At 42.1% G+C, this 18,418-nt stretch overlaps 1 protein-coding gene and 1 long non-coding RNA gene across 3 annotated transcripts in view; one reads left to right on the top strand and one right to left on the bottom strand.

Annotated features, from left to right (window-relative positions):
• Pio (zona pellucida domain-containing protein piopio) overlaps positions 1 to 17,034 on the top strand; it is a 90,149-nt gene extending 73,115 nt beyond the window's left edge. Inside the window, exons 5-9 of the mRNA XM_078178384.1 lie at positions 9,411 to 9,578; positions 10,013 to 10,218; positions 11,554 to 11,716; positions 12,480 to 12,662; positions 13,088 to 17,034. Coding sequence (XP_078034510.1) covers positions 9,411 to 9,578; positions 10,013 to 10,218; positions 11,554 to 11,716; positions 12,480 to 12,662; positions 13,088 to 13,291 — 924 coding nt within the window. The 3' untranslated portion in view covers positions 13,292 to 17,034. The remainder of the gene's footprint in view (positions 1 to 9,410; positions 9,579 to 10,012; positions 10,219 to 11,553; positions 11,717 to 12,479; positions 12,663 to 13,087) is intronic.
• On the bottom strand, positions 589 to 17,061 carry LOC144468716 (uncharacterized). 2 transcript variants are annotated; one of them, XR_013493850.1, is made up of 6 exons: positions 16,980 to 17,061; positions 16,693 to 16,800; positions 16,474 to 16,597; positions 5,232 to 5,540; positions 2,443 to 4,821; positions 589 to 1,932 (listed from the first exon to the last, which is right to left on the bottom strand). It is a non-coding gene; the product is annotated as an uncharacterized LOC144468716 (long non-coding RNA). The 2 variants fall into 2 exon arrangements; XR_013493851.1 differs by lacking the exons at positions 16,474 to 16,597; positions 16,693 to 16,800; positions 16,980 to 17,061 and having other exon boundaries at positions 2,443 to 2,632; positions 2,708 to 7,591.
• Positions 17,062 to 18,418: the final 1,357 nt, after the last annotated feature.

Here is an 18,418-nt window from a genome sequence, read left to right as displayed (position 1 = left end):
GGATATCGGAAAGCTTCCTGCAGCCGGCCGTGGGGCTACGAGTCACGGAAACGAGCAATTCCCGCGGCCGTTACGTAAATTCTGGCTAATAAGATCTCCGGCGCGGCGGGTTCCTGGTCGCCGTGGAATTAATATCACTGTCCCGGGTGAATATAAATCTCCGACAAGGATCGCGGCGCGTTCACGTGCGTACGGCCCTGGCCCCATCGCGTGCATTCCCCGGCACAGTGTTCTCTCGCGGATTCTACCCCTCTCATCGCACAACGCTATCCGCAACGTGTTCTACACCTCCGAGAATCCCTGAATACATTATCCAACCCCCTCGTCGACGACCGCCACCGCAGATTTAATCAAACTTAATTGAAACGTGCAAAATAAATGAACATCGCTGGCGCTAAATGTTTCTTTGTCCACGGACGTGTCTTCCAGCTCGCTGGGGCTGGGGTTTCGCGCCTCACGAGCTCTAGGATCATCGAATAAATTACCGAACCCCTCGCTGTGCTCGATGATCGTTAAGAATGCTAAATTGAAAAGGAATGACTTTGTAAATTTAAAATAATCATACAATTTGGTAATAAAGAGGTCTATTTAAAAAACTATTTGCCATTAAAGAAACGTTTGAAGCATCTCCGATTTTTCTTACAGTTTCTGGACAAATCGTCACGATTTCAAAAATAAGCTTCTCAGCCTTTCGGTTCGCACCGTACACGCTGCAGAGAATCCTCGACGAAATTCACAGAATTGAATTAAAACGGCGGGAAAAAGGCGGAGAAAATAAAACTGACTTCTCGAGGAAGTGGCGCCGGCTCGCGTTGATTAAAATTATCCTAATTGCGGGTGCGCGGCACGGTATATGTTGCCGGGGAAGATTGGTGGTACCACGAGTGAGAAAGTTGCAGGAACATTAATAACGAGAATCAAGGGCGGCACTGATGAGTCCCTCTGATAGTTCATTTGCATGAAACCCCCGGCTACCGGGGCTCGTTCTGGTGCCAGGGGCCAAAAGGTGTGCATCCTACACGGTTCTGATGAACAGAGCGGACGGGAACGGGAACGAATTCCTGAGCTGGGACTGTCCGCAGATAGCAGATAGTCCGACTGTAATAATCCGCTGCTACAACGATTTATTAAAGACTCGCGTGTACTGGATGGAGCGTGGAAAAACGAATCCTCCGATGGGAACGGGTCTCGAAGCGTTTCTCGAGATAACTGTCCCCTTTGGCTTCGAAATTCTTCGCTCGCGAGTCCGTTCCTTTTGCATTCTGGCGAATTCTAGTAGATTCGAGTGCTCGTTGTCAGTTACACATAGCATTTCTGCATAATCTTCTTCAATTAATCAAATCTTTTAAATTTTAAACATTTATTCTGCTCAAATTCGATGAGAATCCTACGGTACCACTGTCATCTTTTTAATCCTTAAATTCTGTAATGTTCTTCTGTTCACAAAGATGGTGAATCAATCTGATTACTTGCAAACAAATTGGAGAACACCTATATCTTCTAAATAGATCTGCGTTTAGGAAAATTCTTGGAGTGGATCTACTCTTTTCCGATCCGCCAAGATCCTTTACCCGAGTTGTCGAAGACTTCAGGCAGCATCTCGCGACTGGACATATTAGCGATCGTTATCGAGCAAGGATGAACCGAGCCGTCGAACGCCTCAAGATCCACGGCCCGGATAAAACAGTCCAGGAAGCATCCGACGAACATCAGAAACGCATGCCTCGATGCCTGGCGTGTCTTTCAGGCAGGACGAGGCTCGCGCAGCCAAGAATAGCCGAGATTTTTCGCGGGGCTGCGCGTTGGGTGGTCTACGACGCCATAACAGAGGCCGCGCGCCGGCTTCAACTTTGACTTCGATCGGGCATCGACGTTTCCTCCTTTCCATCGACGAGATTTCCTCGCGCACGATCTTTCCCTATCCTCGTTCTTCTATGGAGAAATAAAACGAAGAAACATTACTAAAAGAAAATATTACTTTGTTCTACTCTATTCGCACTAATCTATGAAAATCTTACAGTGCATTCAATTATGCGATCACTAAAATTACTTGCACATCTTCAAATAAATAACACCGGAGAAACAAAAATTCTACCGAATTCTTCTCTATTCGAATTTCTATATAAAAATCACTTTCATCTCTTGAAGAAAATATCACCGGAGAAGCAAAAATTCTACCCGATTCTGTCAAATGAAAATATCTGTAAATTATCTTAATAGTATTATCCAACAAAATTCGCCGCAAAAAAAAATCGCTCAGCTATGTCAGAATAAAGTGGCGTATCAAAGGAAACGAAAGCCGACAGATTCCCGAACGAAATTGCCGAGTGACGCGTCTCCGCGGAATAAGTCGTCACGCATCGTGTGTACGTAGCATCCTGGTGGGAATTGACGCGACATCCGATGATGTCGAACGTCCGTGACTAGACAAGAAGGGAATACCGTGGATGCCTCGCGGTCTGATAGCTCTTCGGCTCTCCGGCTGATGGAATCCGACTCCTGTCGTTCTTGTTGGTCCCATCCTCTTCGGCGATCAGCCTCTCTCGCCTGAACGGTATAGCGTCTCCACTCGGCACGCAACGCACGATGACGCCGATTTCGATGGATTTTTGAACCGTTATAGAGAACAAGCCTAGGTAGAGAGAAATAAAGAGAAATAGAGTGAGAGAAACGAAGAGATAGAGAAAGAGAGAAAAAGAACAGATACACAATGGGCTCGACCTTCGCGCGAAAACGGAACCGACCGCGTATGATCGGTGTACGCAACGGTACTTTATTATGAATTCCAGCTTTCGGTCGATTCACCGTACGTCGTAACAGTTCGCGTTCTCCACGAGGACGGGTTTCCTGCGGTGCTGATTGGTGGGTGTGCCGGAGAGCGAATTCTTCGCCGCTCGCTATGACCGTGGAGCGTTTTAGACGCAGTTGGTCCTGCCAGTCGTCGACCGCCTTTACAATTTCGTCAGCTTCTACGATATTTCAGCTGGTTTCGTTGGCGCAATTCTTGCTGATAATACTCAAGCTCATGCTATCAGAAGCACTTCTAACATTGTCCGCTTGCAAAATGGAGCACATTGTTCTTTGCCGTTGGCTATATTCGCGAAAGGGTTTATGCAACCGATTCTGCAGTTTTTAACAGCCTTCGAAGCATTTTGGTTAGTACCTTAGTTGCTATTGTTTTACAGCCTATGAGTCTCTTGAATACCATTATTGTCGGAATTATTATCGTTTATCTTTTAATAAAACCATTTAATGTATACCCATTGAAATAGCCTATACGTTTGCGTTTAGGTATCATTGCTCGGCCAATGCTCTATTGTGGGTTCAACTGCCGCTTCAGCTAATGTTAGCTTCGGTACCGCTGTATTAGGTACTATTAACTCAGATATCGCTGCCGGTTCCACAAGCACTGATTTATCATTGCTTCGAGAACCGCTCCGGGTACTTCAACCCCTTCACCGTATTATCTTCTTTGCAGCCGCAGCAAGTAGAATTTCTTCGACTTTAATCTGTTCTTTAGCAGTCGCACACAATCCATTCTTATTTAATGCATGAATATTGATGGGAGAATAACAAGAAGTGTTATTTCCACTTGAAGGAAACGAATTATTATACTGTCTGAAATCTTCCTCATAAGACATTACCGTTGAATAGATAATGAACGTAATAAGAGAAGTATAGAAATGCTTGGTATGATTTCCAGATAGGAACGGATGCGAAGAAATTATCTTTATACGGATAATTTATTCAAATAAGGAATGAAGAATTATTCGATAAAAATAGATAGAAGAGTTTGTTAGGAATACTGAATAATCGTTATTCGAATCAAATATTCGACTGGAAAGAATTCAGTCGGACAATTATTTTCGACAAATACTTATCCAATGCTATTTGAATAAATGAACAGCTTACAAGCTTTCGTCGGCATCAGGCTGCAGTTTGCGTGCGAGCGTCACGTGCGTCAAATAACCAAAAAATCGCAGTGAATGTCGGTAATTGAATGCCCACGGATTTCGCACATTCCAATGCATTACAGATACATAAAGATTCCCGGCACTGCTCATGAAGCTACCATTATCGTTAAGACAGGAATTCTACGGAGAGATTCGCTCAATTTCGCTTCTTAAACGATCATTAACCACCCCGTTCGTCTCCACTAAAATTCACTACTCCGGCTCGTAAAACTCGTTTTACGCGTCCGTCAGAATCGTTTCAGCCGGTGTGTCGTCGGACCCCAAGCATCTCAAAGTTCCTCCGAGGTCCGTCCACCATGATCCGCAGCCCCTTTTTGCTTCTCTCTCTCTCTCTCTCTCTCTCTCTCTCTCTCTCTCTCTCTCTCTCTCTCTCTCTCTCTCTCTCTCTCCCTATCTCTCTTCCTTTCCCCTTTTCATATATAAAGGCATGCAGAGAGACGGAAAAAAAGAAAGAGGGGGAGAGTGGGAGAGAAAGAGAGAACCGGCACGAAGAGTGCTATCCGTGTCCGCACGGCTCCTCGAACCCGTCGGAACCCGTTCGTGTAGGTGGGTTTCCCATATCGACGACCTCGAAAACAACCAACCTTCGCCTCTCAGGATCCTACGACAGGCCCAGAGGCCACTACCAACTAAATACCTGGTTCCCTCTGCCGCGAAACCCTAACCAAGTGCAACCTTCGTGATCAACTTGGCGAATTCCTTCCACAACGATCTTATAGAAAATTAACACTCTCCTCTTCAAGGAGAACGTCGACTTCCTTCTTTACGATCTTGTAGTTTGATTCTTCAGCGATGTCTTTGTGAAGTTTGAAGTTGAAATCCATTGTACTTTTGACGATATCCGTTGCTGAAAAATGCTTGTCTTAATAAAATAGGAAAAAACGTAATCACAGATTCTTGGCATAGGTGGAGAATGTTATCGATTCGAAAACGATTCCGCAGAACATTGCGAGCTAAGTAAAACGAACTAAAGAAGGATAAAGAAGTCTAACGAATCTATATTATTAGTATAAGTGTTCACGGGTTTTAAGCGCGCTCGGCGTTAAATAATGAATGCAAACGGTACGGGTAGGTGTTAAAAGTACCGGCGCGACCCGGGTGTAGTCAGCAAGCTGCTAATTCGACACGGCAATCATGCAGATTCGTGTCCTGGGCGGTGCTCGAACGCCCCGGATCGGTTTTACCGACCGATTGCCCACACCTGAATCCGTATTACCACAAATTGCGAGGATCATTACCGAAGCCTACGCAACAAACCTTGCCGCGCCGGCGTTGCTAACCACCGAGAGGTGATCATTGCGGGGATGAGGTCACACTGGTCCTCGATTAATCCGATCCATGTTACACAATCGGCGCCTGTTGTCGATATTCATCGAAGATCGAATTAACAGCTCGGTGGAGACCTTCCTCTACATTTTGCTGAGTAATTTTGGCATCTTGATCTTAAAGAGGCTATAGTAGAACGCTAAGAGATAGCCGATGTCCTTGGATAGGTGGTGCTTCCTTCTATTTTTTCTTGCTATCCCAAGTAATCCACAAATTAAAATAAGCTAACCATGCTATCATCTAAAAAAGAAATTCATTTATTTTAGTCTTTAGTCAAGTACTTTATACTTGTATTAATAATTGAGAAAAATTACTACTTCTTCATTAATAGGCGCTAATCTCGCCATTATAAGAAGAAATGTTGCGAATCGAAGTCAGCCTTTCGATTCTTGGAGAGAGTAGTATTTAAAATTTAAATGATCGGAGCCACGAGAATGTATAATGCCAATTAGCACACACAATTGAATGTATAACAGCCGAAAGGCGTATGTTCGTTCAATTGACCGACAACAAGGGGAATACGAATTATGTAATGATGTTGGTTTAGCTGCGAGTTTGGCTCATAAATCGCCGATACCAATCTGCAACATTGGCATTAGCATTGCCGAACGGTAAACCGCTCGTTTAACACGTCGTCTAGAAATCAATTAGCAGGCTGCGAAGTGCGTTAACCAACAGCTAAAAACATTTTCGCGTCTGTATTAACGAGGGTCGAGTGCTCCGCAATCCAGCAATTTCGAATTGTCGATCGAAATTCCAAGAAAGTTTACTCAAGATTTTCGGGCTGACCTCTGATTTAATTATGGATTCGCGTAACGGTCTGGAAGCGATTAAATTCGATGTCCCGGGGTCATTATGGAGTAATTAGTGACACGAGCATATCGGTCTCGGGAAAGCGCCACTAAACGTCCATACCCGATGACTGTTTTATCAAGTCATTAAGAAATTATCGTCGACATAACGAGGTCCCCGGGGAACGTTAATTATATTAACGAGTCGAATTTTCCCGGCTGTTAGGGAGAGCGATGCCGTGAAACGATGTCGACAGCCATAACGATATCTCGGAAACGCATTATCAGATATTGATGAGCTTGCGACGTGAGTATTACTAAATATTTCCAACCACCCATTCCCGCCGACGAGCGTTATCCGAGAACAGCATGGCTTATCGAATGACACCGTGATTGCAATAATCGTAACCTAGCCACGCACTTCCAGGAGACGTCCAGATCGCAGTCATTATCATCATTAAAGTGCCGAGATAACGCTGATTAATTACCGTCCCTTCGCCACTGTGTCTTCTACTCCGGTGGATTATTAAATTCTCAACAATGAACGATAACAGGCTAATCGCGGAAAATGATCGTTCGGAAAATAGAGGTCCATTTCGTGTATCTAATTAAGATTCTACGCAGCGTGATAGGATCTTCTGCGAGCTGGGAACGACGTCCTACAGGCTCCGCGACTTCCTGAGCAAGGATTGTGTCCTTTGGGAAAGAGGCTCCTATCGTTTTCGGCCCCTGACGAGGACAACGCCAGGAAACGCTTCCTAGTTAGTCCTGTTACGCGAAAATTAATCTCCACCAACGGTATTGTTGTCCATGTAGCCCACGGCTTAATTGCGTTTACCTACAAAATTATTGTTATTAGTTTACTCGATTTTACAGCTTATGAATTAAAAATTGTCTGCAGCAATTTCAAGAGGTACATTTAATTTCTTTGAATCTTTCAACAGTTAAAAATCGCGATTACTAAATTCCGCTGCAAATGCATAAAATCCGCATTCTATTCAAATTAAATCAACATTTAAGAATAGGAAAATTTGGAAATCGGTAAATCCGTCTACAGAAATAACGCGAGAGCATTAAAAAGCGTGGAGGGAGATCGACGAAGAACGAATTCTGCGCGGTGATTTTGCACGCACACCGTATATATCGAGCAGGCAACGACCTTCGAGAATCCCCGCGTCCGACCTCAGCAAGGATACTCGCAATCTGCGGTGCATCGGCCCGAGAGAGGCCCGAGAGAGGCCCGTCAGGATCGGTGACTTTACGTTTCACACCTAGCAACGAGGCACAGCTGCCTCGTATGCCTAGGACAGAACCAGGGACCCCTATTTACTGCCCAGGACTGTAAGAAACAGCTCAACCACTCGAACAATTCCAACAGAACAGCTTTCGAATTGCACCAATTAACTTCAACTGCAGAAGCGGTCATTTTATACCTATTCACGTTTCCAGAGAATTTATAGGAACGAGGAGCGAAAGAAAGGATTCCGAGGAAGGAATAAGGGTGGAATAAAAGATTGATTACACCGTTGAAAAAAAGAAATTGCTGAAATTAACAGTTTAAAAAGATCCAGGGTGAAAGGCTAGACTCTACTCTTAGCTTGTCTCTTCTTTAAGTTGAAAATTAAAGAAATAGAACAAATGTTCTGTCGAATCAATTTTATTGATTTATTTGAATACTTTAGCAGAACGAACCCTTTGGTAACGAATTATAACAAATGCAGCTCGCTACATTATTTACGACCGGCAATGCTACGATTTTCGAAGAAAGACGGGAAGATTTCTCGGTGAAACTTAAAGCTGCTCAATGACAATGAATGCAACGATCGTCAAGAATCAAGCAATGATCATTCATTGGCGGAGGTTCCTGGAATGGCCAGCTGGCCGCGGAAAACCACCGGATCTGGCCAAGTAAGAACATAATACAGAAGAAGCGCGATCGAGTTCACGGAATGAATTCCTGCGCGCGAGAACCGCAAGAAAAATCGATGCTCGAGGGAACGGCGAACTCGCAAAAATTCGTCGCGTTCGCCGGGGTGGTCTGAAGGGATCGGGCCCGCAGGAAAAAGGAAGAGGACGGTGAACAACAGTATCGTTGCTCGTTTTGCCGCGGGAGTCCGATCGTAGTCCGGATCGTGTGACACAGCGGCGCTTTAAGTTGTTTGCGGTGACGCCGGAGAAGTCGTCGTATTCTCTGCGAAAATTCAAGTGTTTGTACTTGAACACGTCCCTTGGAACGATTCAGATTTCGAGGAGCTCAAACTTCGAATGGTTAAGATAGAAAAATTAAGAAAAAATAGAGACGATTTCGTAGAATTCGCTGATTAATAGCTTTCATTAGAAATAGGGATTAATCGATCTCGAGAAAAACGATAGTTAAGTAAACACGTATAAACAGAGTCTCAATCAGCTAGACGCGATCATCGGCATCCCCTAAAGACAGCGATCATCGTCCCATTAGATGCATTGGCCGCGGAAGCTTCGATTACGAATTAACTTCATTAACGGTGATTATCGTTCGCATTAACAGTAATGACTGGTCTGGATAGCTCGCAGAAGAGCGACTCCCGTCGGGGAAGAAAATCAAATAGCCGCGAACGGTAATGCTTGTAGGTGAACAATCATCTTGGCGCGAATAAAAAGGAACTCCATCGTGAAATTAGGTTTCTACTGACACGATGCAAGGACACGGCCGGATTGCCGCGAGGACTGAGAGGATTACGAGTCCTGGGCAACGTAATCAACAAGTTGAAGCCACGAAATGGCTCGTAAACGCGTTGGTGAATTGCAACAGTCGGCACACCGAAACGCGTCCGTTGCGAACAATGACTGAAACAATTACGATAGCACGGACAGAAAGGGAGCGGAGATTGGGATCGGTTTTACATTGTGACTTGATTTACTTTATATCCTCGCCGCAGGATCGAAACGACCCAGACACCGAGGCCCGAGAAATTGCTTTGCGGCTGTTCCGAGACAGAGTCGATATAGTTTTTAGCTGGCGAGAACACGAACGACACTAATAAATTAGTAGACAGCATAAACTCGGAATATTCTGTTGCCATTTTAACTCTTTGAGCTCGGATGTTTATACTATTAAATATTCTAGTTCTCAAACTTTGTGCGTCTGTATTCTTTAATCTATGAATCATTGGAGAACTTATGAACCTGTGGCCTTTAAAATCTATGAAATTTTCAAGCTTTAACCCTCCTAACCACCAGGTGTGTCACGACAAACGCTTCCAAAAATCCTAGAATATGCATCGCCTGTGGCACTGTCAAGACTGTAAGTTAACGGAGACATTTTTCAATTCCGTTACAGGACGACGGCGGTATCGAATACTTCAACACGATAGTGGTGCAGCCACACCTGAAGCTGGTCACGAACCAGGGCAGAGGTTTTCACGTGAGATGTCGGTACCAGACGCGAGACAAAGTGGTAACGAACGACCAGACACACGTGGCCATGCTGCAGTCCCTGCCGTTGCAGGTAAGAATGCATTTCTTTGTTTCGACGCAGTTCTTGATATTTGGTAACCCGAAAAATCTCTTACGAAAATCGCTTCGTTTCACGCATCTGTCTCGAATTTATGAACAGATCCCTCTGAATTTTTTAAGCAATAGAAGCTTTTTTAAAGACGAGTAAAAAATTCTATTTAACATTCGCATTGAAAAAGGGGAGAAGGAAAAGTGCGTTTTTTACAGATAAAATTCGGTACAATCTCCGCAATCAATTACCAAAGCAATGAAAATTCTATTAACGCCTTTTCCCATAAAATTGAGAACTCGCTTAAACATTTACAGTAGTGCGCGTGATCAAAAAGAGAGGAACGGTGCTCGCGTGTAGAGCTTTCGGTAGCGAAAATAGACGATCGCGAACAATCTAGTAAGCATTAAGAGACCAGCAAGAAACGTTCTTGACAGGCAACAGCTCCTATGCCAGGATGCACGATGAAGATCTTTAGCGGAGATCCAACGAGGCATCAAGTGGCGGAAAACGTGAAGATCGGGGACCCCCTGACCTTGGTCATTAGCATCGACAAACAGGAAATGTTCGGCCTGAAGATCTCCGATTGCCTGGTGCGCGATGGACTCGGATGGGGGGAGCAGAGGCTCATAAACGATGAAGGGTAATTTCCTATTACGTTATTTTCCGAGAATCACTTATTTGCTCGCATCCACCGAGAGAAGTTTCTCTTTCGTTATTTTTTTCTGGAGCCACGCTTCCCTGTTTCTCACGGGCTCCGGGTCACCTATTTTCTACAATTACGGCCGCGCTCCCTCTTCTAGAAAACAGCTCTATATTCCGTACGCTCCACTAGTATCTTCCTCGCTATCTCCTAATCACCATCAATTTTCCTAGTTTCCGCGAGCTCTACATTCTTTCACACTCCGCCACCTCACTCATTATGTCCCGCCAAATCAACGCAATTTATTTGATCCCTTGACTCCGGATGGATACATACACGCCCCCGTGAGCCGATTATTATACACTGTACACGAAAGGTACACACGCTAAGGTATTTTAAACGATGCTAGCGTGTTCTTGAAATTAAAACAAACCGGTCTCAACGCTAGCATTAAGTGCTACTAATGTATGTTATTTTATAATAATTAGAAGATCAGATCTACTCAAACATCATTACGTTTCTGTTATAATGTACGTTCGAATGTAGAACATTTTTATAGTCCCAACAACTGTAGAAGTAGACTTTCGAAGCATTATGAGCCGCCCGGTTGTTCCAGTGTTAAATATCTATAAATGTTTCGAAGCTACGAAATATAATTTCATTGGAAATTATTTTAGATGCTAGTATCACGTTGGAAAACACTTACGGCTTTAATTTACTTATTAGTACGCTCATCGAGTTATTCTTTTGCTAGAGTTCACCCTTTGTAATCTGCTTTTCTGTATTCTCCACGAACTTCATTTTCCGGGAATGTAGAATTGGTAAAAGAGAAGAGAACTTATGCTTATTTCTGTCACGTAGCAGTCTATTGGCAGACACGGTTCGAAAAAACAATTCCGCTATCTATGTGACCGTATTGACCACGTCAGAGCGTCCAATGAATAATTCAAGGGCCGGAATTCAGGATACAAAGCGGGCCGGTTCACTGACTTCTTTTCATAAGCAAATCAGCTGATGAGACAGGTTGTTGCGGGGACACTTTCACTCTCGACTTGTTCGATGTAACCGCCAAAACTTATGTCACAAGCTGCTAACTTTCGATTTCAGTGTCCCAAAAAGTCTGCTCAGTCCTCTACAAATCAAAGAGATCGTTTAACACATAGCAAACGATTTTTTACGAGTATTTGCTCGCAAAACTGAAGATTTAAATACCGGCATTCGTTCTGAATGATCTACACCTTGGTCCTTCTAACTCCTGTAAGACCTGAACGGAACATAATAGGACAATTTCTATTGCGAACAGTATAGTGATCGCGAAATCCGTTTCTATTCCAGTTGCCCGGTGGACGGCGAGATTATGGGACAATTCACGTACAACGAGGACAAAACGGAGGCGAAGGTGAACTTCCAGGCGCACAAATTTCCTTACACAGCTAGTGTCTACTACCAGTGCAACGTCAGACTGTGCGTGAAACACGACGGAGGATGCAGCAACACGGTAATAAGAAATTCCATTCAACCCGTTAAGTTCACGCGACTTAAATCCCCTATAATCCCTTCCCTTTTAATACCACTACGTATTACCTACGCGATGATCAGATTTTAATGGTGTAATAATCATTTAACAATATCGGATCAAACGGAATCGAATCACTTGAATGGTGAAAGGATAGCGAAGCAACCATATCCTCCCATAATCTTCATTTATAACCGCGTTGCTCCTCGATCTAAATATGAATTACTTTTTCTTCTGTTCTCTACCCTAATATATATCAATGATCCTCGCTTCACTCGAATACAGACCGTCTTGAACTTATGATTAAAGCCGGTCGTTACTTAACTTGTCCATTGATTATTATGACTGTTTAAAATCATCCTGTGCAGTTAAATACATAATTTAAAGAATTTTTGTGACTCGACCATAAATGTCGTAGCTTATGTACTATAGGCATTTCTGAATGCACTTATATTCCCTGTCCTAATTGCATTGCATCATTCATGAATAAAGTATCTAATCCTCAACAATTCTTGTTGAGGACACAAAAAGAGAATGAAAAGCGGAAAGTAATAGGAATCTCTTAGGTCGAAAGAAATGCGAAGAATTCTAAAGTTAGCTTCGAATGTAATGATTTGAAAACAAGAGACGGATTGAGCAGATTGTATTAAATCGTAGACGCGAGTCGCATGACTGTCCAACCGATCGCATGATCGAGGTTTCTGGAGAGTTTCCAAAAGAGGTAATCACTATGCCGTTGTTGCAGCCGCCGGCTTGCAATTCGGTGTCGAGACGACGCAGGGACACTCCGAACAACGCGGTGAAAAATGTGGAGGGCCTCGACGGTGGTACACCGGCAACCATAGAGGTCTACAGTGGACTATACGTGAACGAAGCCTCAGACATTGGCTCCAGGTCTGATTACAGCGATGACGTTGTCAGAGAAAGGGTGAGTCGCATTAGTATTCTCATTGGCAAGCCGATTTCGCGGTTCGAAATGATCATTCTTGGAAAACGACCACCGAGACCTTCGTCGCCGATTGGCAAACTAAAATCTCGCAATAGAGTGTCCTGAAAACGACTGACGAAATTCCACCTGGTTTTGCCAGCTCTTAAACCACTTAGCTCCCGCAATTTTTAACAATCTGAAAGACGAAACAGCTAGTTAGATAATATATAATGATTATTAGAGTTGTGGTATATTTTGTTAAATTTTTTAAAGATTGCATATACCAAATTAATTTTGTAACAATTCTAGAAAAAGTTTAAGAATCGATAAAAGGAAAATGATTCAACTGAAAAGTATGAATCTTCGTTTAAAAAATTGTTAACGAAACGCATAGACGACTAACACCAGAATGATGTAATTTCCAGGCGACAGACGATCCAGACAGTATCTGCATCTCGCAAAGGAGCTTCGCCATCGGCATCGCGATCGCGGGTCTAATCCTCATGTTGGCAGTGGTAGCCGCCATTCTGGTACTACTGGCAAAGAGACGACACAAGAGCGTCTCGACGACAGGCTCGTCCATCTACAGCGGCCCGTACACGAACACCGCGTACAGTCACAGTAGTTAATTGATCGCGTGAACCCCGGGAGATTCCGAACCAACGAGAACGATCAAACACAAAAACGATTTACGAGAACTAGCAGAAGAAGAGAAATGAGAAGAAACTCAAGGACGAAGAAGAAACTCGAGGCGAGGTGTCTAGCTTCGGAGAAGTCGATTTTTCTCTGTCGACAACCTTGAGGAACGATCTTCCGAAAAGAAAAAAAAAACAATATCGATTCTAAGGTCGCGGCGAGGTGCAGAAAATTTAGGTGGATTTAAACGAGGATACCCTTTGCTCAACTTTGACGATGTTATTGTCTCTATTTGTTCATCGAGGAAGTAGTTTTGGGTCCGGTCACGTGTGAAGAAGGTATCGGGACCAGTCCAAGTGTGTTCGACGCTGTTTCCCTACCGATTTCGCAGAGATCTTGTCATCTTGGTAGCTTCTACAAAAATTGTCCTTTCGCAGAGAAAATGTCTGCCTCTCACAAGAAGAAGAAAAGCTTCCCCACAACCCCGCAGAATTTCGACCACTGCCCCCTCGATACTTTCTAACTGTCCGATAATTCCATGATACCCCATGAACTATCATTTTCCGAACACGTACCGCGACCTACGTCCTAGAGAAAAATCGTAGCCTAGCCCCGACTTGGAACGAATCGACATGAAACTTTTAGGATTAAACTCTAATATATAAATATAAATCTATAAATATAGATACATGTATGTTATATATACATAATTAATATTATTATTATTATTATTATTCTATACATACTGTATACTAGTCCGGTATACGCTGTCCTAGCTAACCCTAGCAGCCGCACTAAAAATGTGAACGAGAAAACGGCGCGCACTATTCGCGGATATTCTCTGGACCTATATCATCACCGTTACATTATTCCGGTTGCTAATTTAACTAAAATCATCCGGTCTAGCGTTTAAGGTGAAGTCAGCTAGAACAAAGGGACTGTCTTGTGCGAATCAAACGCCCCAGTGATCTTCTACGTAACGAATCTCCTTGTTTCTTCGACTGGCGCGCCGGTGTTGGCGCGTTCACTGTCCGCCGTCCGTAGCAATACCCTTTTTCCTATTTATAGTCAGCCGAATGGTTCATTTACATTGTTCACGGCGAGAGGAAACGGTCTTCGATCGAGCCAGCTGAGAAAATTAAACGTTAAAAGTTAACACGTTGACCACCATGTAAATCGAACATAAAACTTCATTTTGATTGGACTAATCTGGAGTAAACTGAACTACGATGTAACAAAAAGGTGCTTAAACAAATTATTTGATTAAATTATTGGAGATTCTATGGTAACAGTATATTAAAAGTGATATCTACTCAAATAAACTTAACTGTCCATATCATTACATATTTTAAACTAGAAAAGAAAACTAATGAAAATTTCTGTTTGAATTTGCCTGTATCTCGGAAGAATACAAGTAATTGGCCATAAGGATCAATTACTCTCGATCCCAGACCAGTTTCCCAAGTAAACGAATTGTAGTTCTCTTGACCGGCAACTCGATAGTTGCATGAGATCTATTGGATATTGCGTGCTTCCTTTGAGTTCACGTACCTTGTATTACGTGAGATTAGGTCCCGTTGGCGGAAAAATGAGAAACTGCTGTCTAGTTATTAGATAGCGATGAGTTGTCAAATCGAATTCATGAATTATAAACGAGAAACCTCGACGTGTTTTTCCGGCAACGCGACCCTCGCATGAGTGTGGCGAAAAGCGAGTGTATAATCCGATTGTAATCCATTTATAACGCTTAAACGTAAATTAGTTTAATTGAATCGAGGTGCTGCTCCGATACCGGTACTCTTTGAGCGGACCAATTCCGGTTTTCTGTGGACGAACTCCAGGAAACGTTTTAAATTTCTATTAATTGAAATTTCTATTCGCCGAACAAAACTTTTGTTATTACTTTTCAAGGTCTATTCAAGGTTTTCGGCTAACCAGGAGAACGAATTCTTGAAGTTTGGGTTCGTCCACCGGAGCCGGAAGTTCCTTCGATTCTTCCGCGACCGAAGACAGCTTCCTCGAAACGAGCACTATTGTGACCGGTTTCAATAGCGATTTCCGTGCACGAGAATCGAGAGAAGCTGGTAAACCGACTCTTAGAACCGTTCTTAATTGTTAATCGTCGCGAACGAGAGGAACAAACTGCTAGCATGAATTGGTAGCAGTCGCGTAACTGGGTCCAACGTGGTGGTGGGTACAGATCGTAAAATTTACATTTAAAGAGTGACAATGGAGGACACGCCAGTGTAACTCGTAACCCATGAATTCGAGAAGTATCTAGATGAAATATCTAAAGAAATTTTCGATTCGGTTTTTGCGAAGGCGATTATGGCGACGCTCGCCCTTCGAGGATTTTGTCTTAGCTTTCTATGTGTAACTGAGAACATGCTGTCGCCAGAACTTCTGAGTATTCTTGGATTATTCATTTTTTGCGTTAATAACGTGCCAAAAAGTTTCAGAAATATAGTATAGCACCGCCGTTGACTATTATATAACTTTGACTTACTGTTATCGTCGTATCGACATTTTGTGATTGGCAAGTAGAATTTCTGAGACGCAAATGTTCTGCAAATTGGAACCAAGTGCAATAACGTCAAGCGATCGACAATCCGGAGGGCTTTCGTCGCGGATTGGTCACACTCGACGAACGTATGGCAAACGTGAATGTCAACGTTCGATTGTAGCACTTTGGCATTGGTTCATAGCGACATTGGGGACGAAGATGCCTGTATAGAAACTTTTTTTAAGGACACGCGAAACTACTCAATGTCCCGCAACGTTTCTCTGGACCCTTGTCAACAGAACTTACAACGAACTTTGTGTAAATAACGAAAACGTAATAAATCTTGTAACCATAAGTGAACGGGCCTTCTGATTACCTTTAGAAACTTCATCCACGTCCGTATAACAATTTTTGCAGAAGGAACGGTTACATCAGTTTATACAGTACCGTTCATGATTGTAAAGTGTTTAAAATTGTTTAAAATCATCGAAAAGTTGTCGGCAGTAAAAATATGAAGACTAAGTTTGAAACAATTTATAGCGCCAAAATATAATGAATGTTATTGTCTATTGGCGATCATATTCAAATTCCTTAATCGCCAATAATTGCAAATAAAGGAAACCAATGTTACAAAAATTGTATTGGAATACAGGACAAATAATTTTGACTCACCGATACCGGCGTCCATTAATTAAAGCTGACAACCTGATGTAAACTGCATCCTAGTTTCAATCATCAATGTCATTCGTGTCATCATTCTCCACACAATCATTCACTATGCATACACTCACACACACTAAATAGAACAATCAACAAATATAAATATTAGTCATTTGCGTATCTTTCGCGCCAAACGCCATTTTGAATTGTAACCGAAAAGTTGTATCTTACCAATATCATCATCGATCAGTATTGAAATGTCTTGATTCGCAACCTCCTTTTCATCAGGATCATTAACGTCATTTTCGCCATCAATTTTCATACACGCATCCATGCATACTAATTGTAAAATGAAATACAGATAAATTTGAATATGTAATAACTGAACACGCGTTCGTTCCTGGCATGCTAACTGCGTGTCAAGCTTCTTTTGGATCATCAAAGAAAGATATTTTGCATTGATTCTCATTGATTTATATATGAATTGATTCAGAAACAGTAAGGCTCTGATTTCTTACCAATTATGATATTGGAAACTTCATTTGAACTTCTTTTTTTCTAAATATTGTGGAGGACCATACATACTTCATTGCTTCGTCGTCAAAACCGTTACGAATGTTAATTCGTAAGAAGAACGCTGGAGGCGCTGATCTTCAGGGCTGTACATATTATGCCGTCGATGTTGGGCACTTAATTTCTAAATATTTTCTTATTTTACATTGACTCTTCCTTCTGTTAAACAAAAATTTCCATTTGTTCATTAGTATTTATTATTTGATACTATTTTGAAAATAGTCCAAGTATAAATGTTATATGTATATATATTATTATATATAAAATTTTTATAGGAAGAAGTGCTAAATATGTGTAAAATAAATTCACTAACTAATAATTATCAACATTTACAATATTGTAATAAATATTATTACGTAAATGAAACTCCTCGTGAGTAGAATTGAGTATACAGCACTGGCACAAACAATTTACAAAAGGGCGGTAATTTTGATTTGAAAATGCGAAAACAAACACCGAAAATCATTATTACTTCAGGGGATATTGCCTTAAAACTATAAAATTATAAATGGTATGTTCAACTGTACACTGGATCACGGGAATAATTCAAAGGTCTCGCGAAGTATCAAACGAGAGTGTCTTTTTTTTATTGAATTATATATAATTCGTTTTTGGAAAATATGATATATATATGTATATAATATAACAAGAAATATAATTAGACTGACATGAGTTCTATCAAATTGTCCGGCTCTCTATGATGTTGTGCATCTTTGGGTTGGTAGTATAGCTCTTTATTTCCATCATACGATTCCTAATCTCGCTTCCATCTTCTCGGTCACCTTCGTGATGCATTTGCAAACGAATCCTCTCCGATTCGTCGTAGTGTACCTCGCCATTCTTCCTCCCATCCCACGCACACACATTCCCGCTTCCCATTTACTCCATCAACATGTCCTCTATGTAACTCTTTGAGGATCATACAGCTTCATCAATCCTGCAACTACTTTTGTACCATTTTATATTGCACAGAATGATCCATCAAAAGCAGAGCTCTATTACAACTCAAAAAAAAGAACTCAAATGAACTTACATTGTGTGTTGCATATAAAAACAATAATCTTTGCTCAAGAATAACTTTCTTAAAGATAATCAAAGGCAATTGTAAAACGACTGCAATTCGTATTCATTACCTACTGTACTGCTCAGCAACTGCATTAAAATGAATTATCTAATCTAGAAAACGAAGCTCCATCTCTCATGTATCACTCTGTACAACATCACAGAAAACGTCTTACTAATTAACACACAAAAATTGTACAATTCCTTGTTTAACGCGCATCCACCCTCATCAAATGCCTGCCAACTCTGGGCCTCAAAGAGTTAACATCAATCTCAACAGTGTTTGGCCCGCAAATTATCAGTGAATATGTCTGAACTGTCA

The sequence above is a fragment of the Augochlora pura genome, chromosome 4 (genome assembly GCF_028453695.1).
Source record: "Augochlora pura isolate Apur16 chromosome 4, APUR_v2.2.1, whole genome shotgun sequence".
In the NCBI taxonomy this organism is placed as follows: Eukaryota; Metazoa; Arthropoda; class Insecta; order Hymenoptera; family Halictidae; genus Augochlora; species Augochlora pura.
Note: the sequence above shows the minus strand (reverse complement) of the source record. Positions and strands in the feature narration are given on the sequence as shown.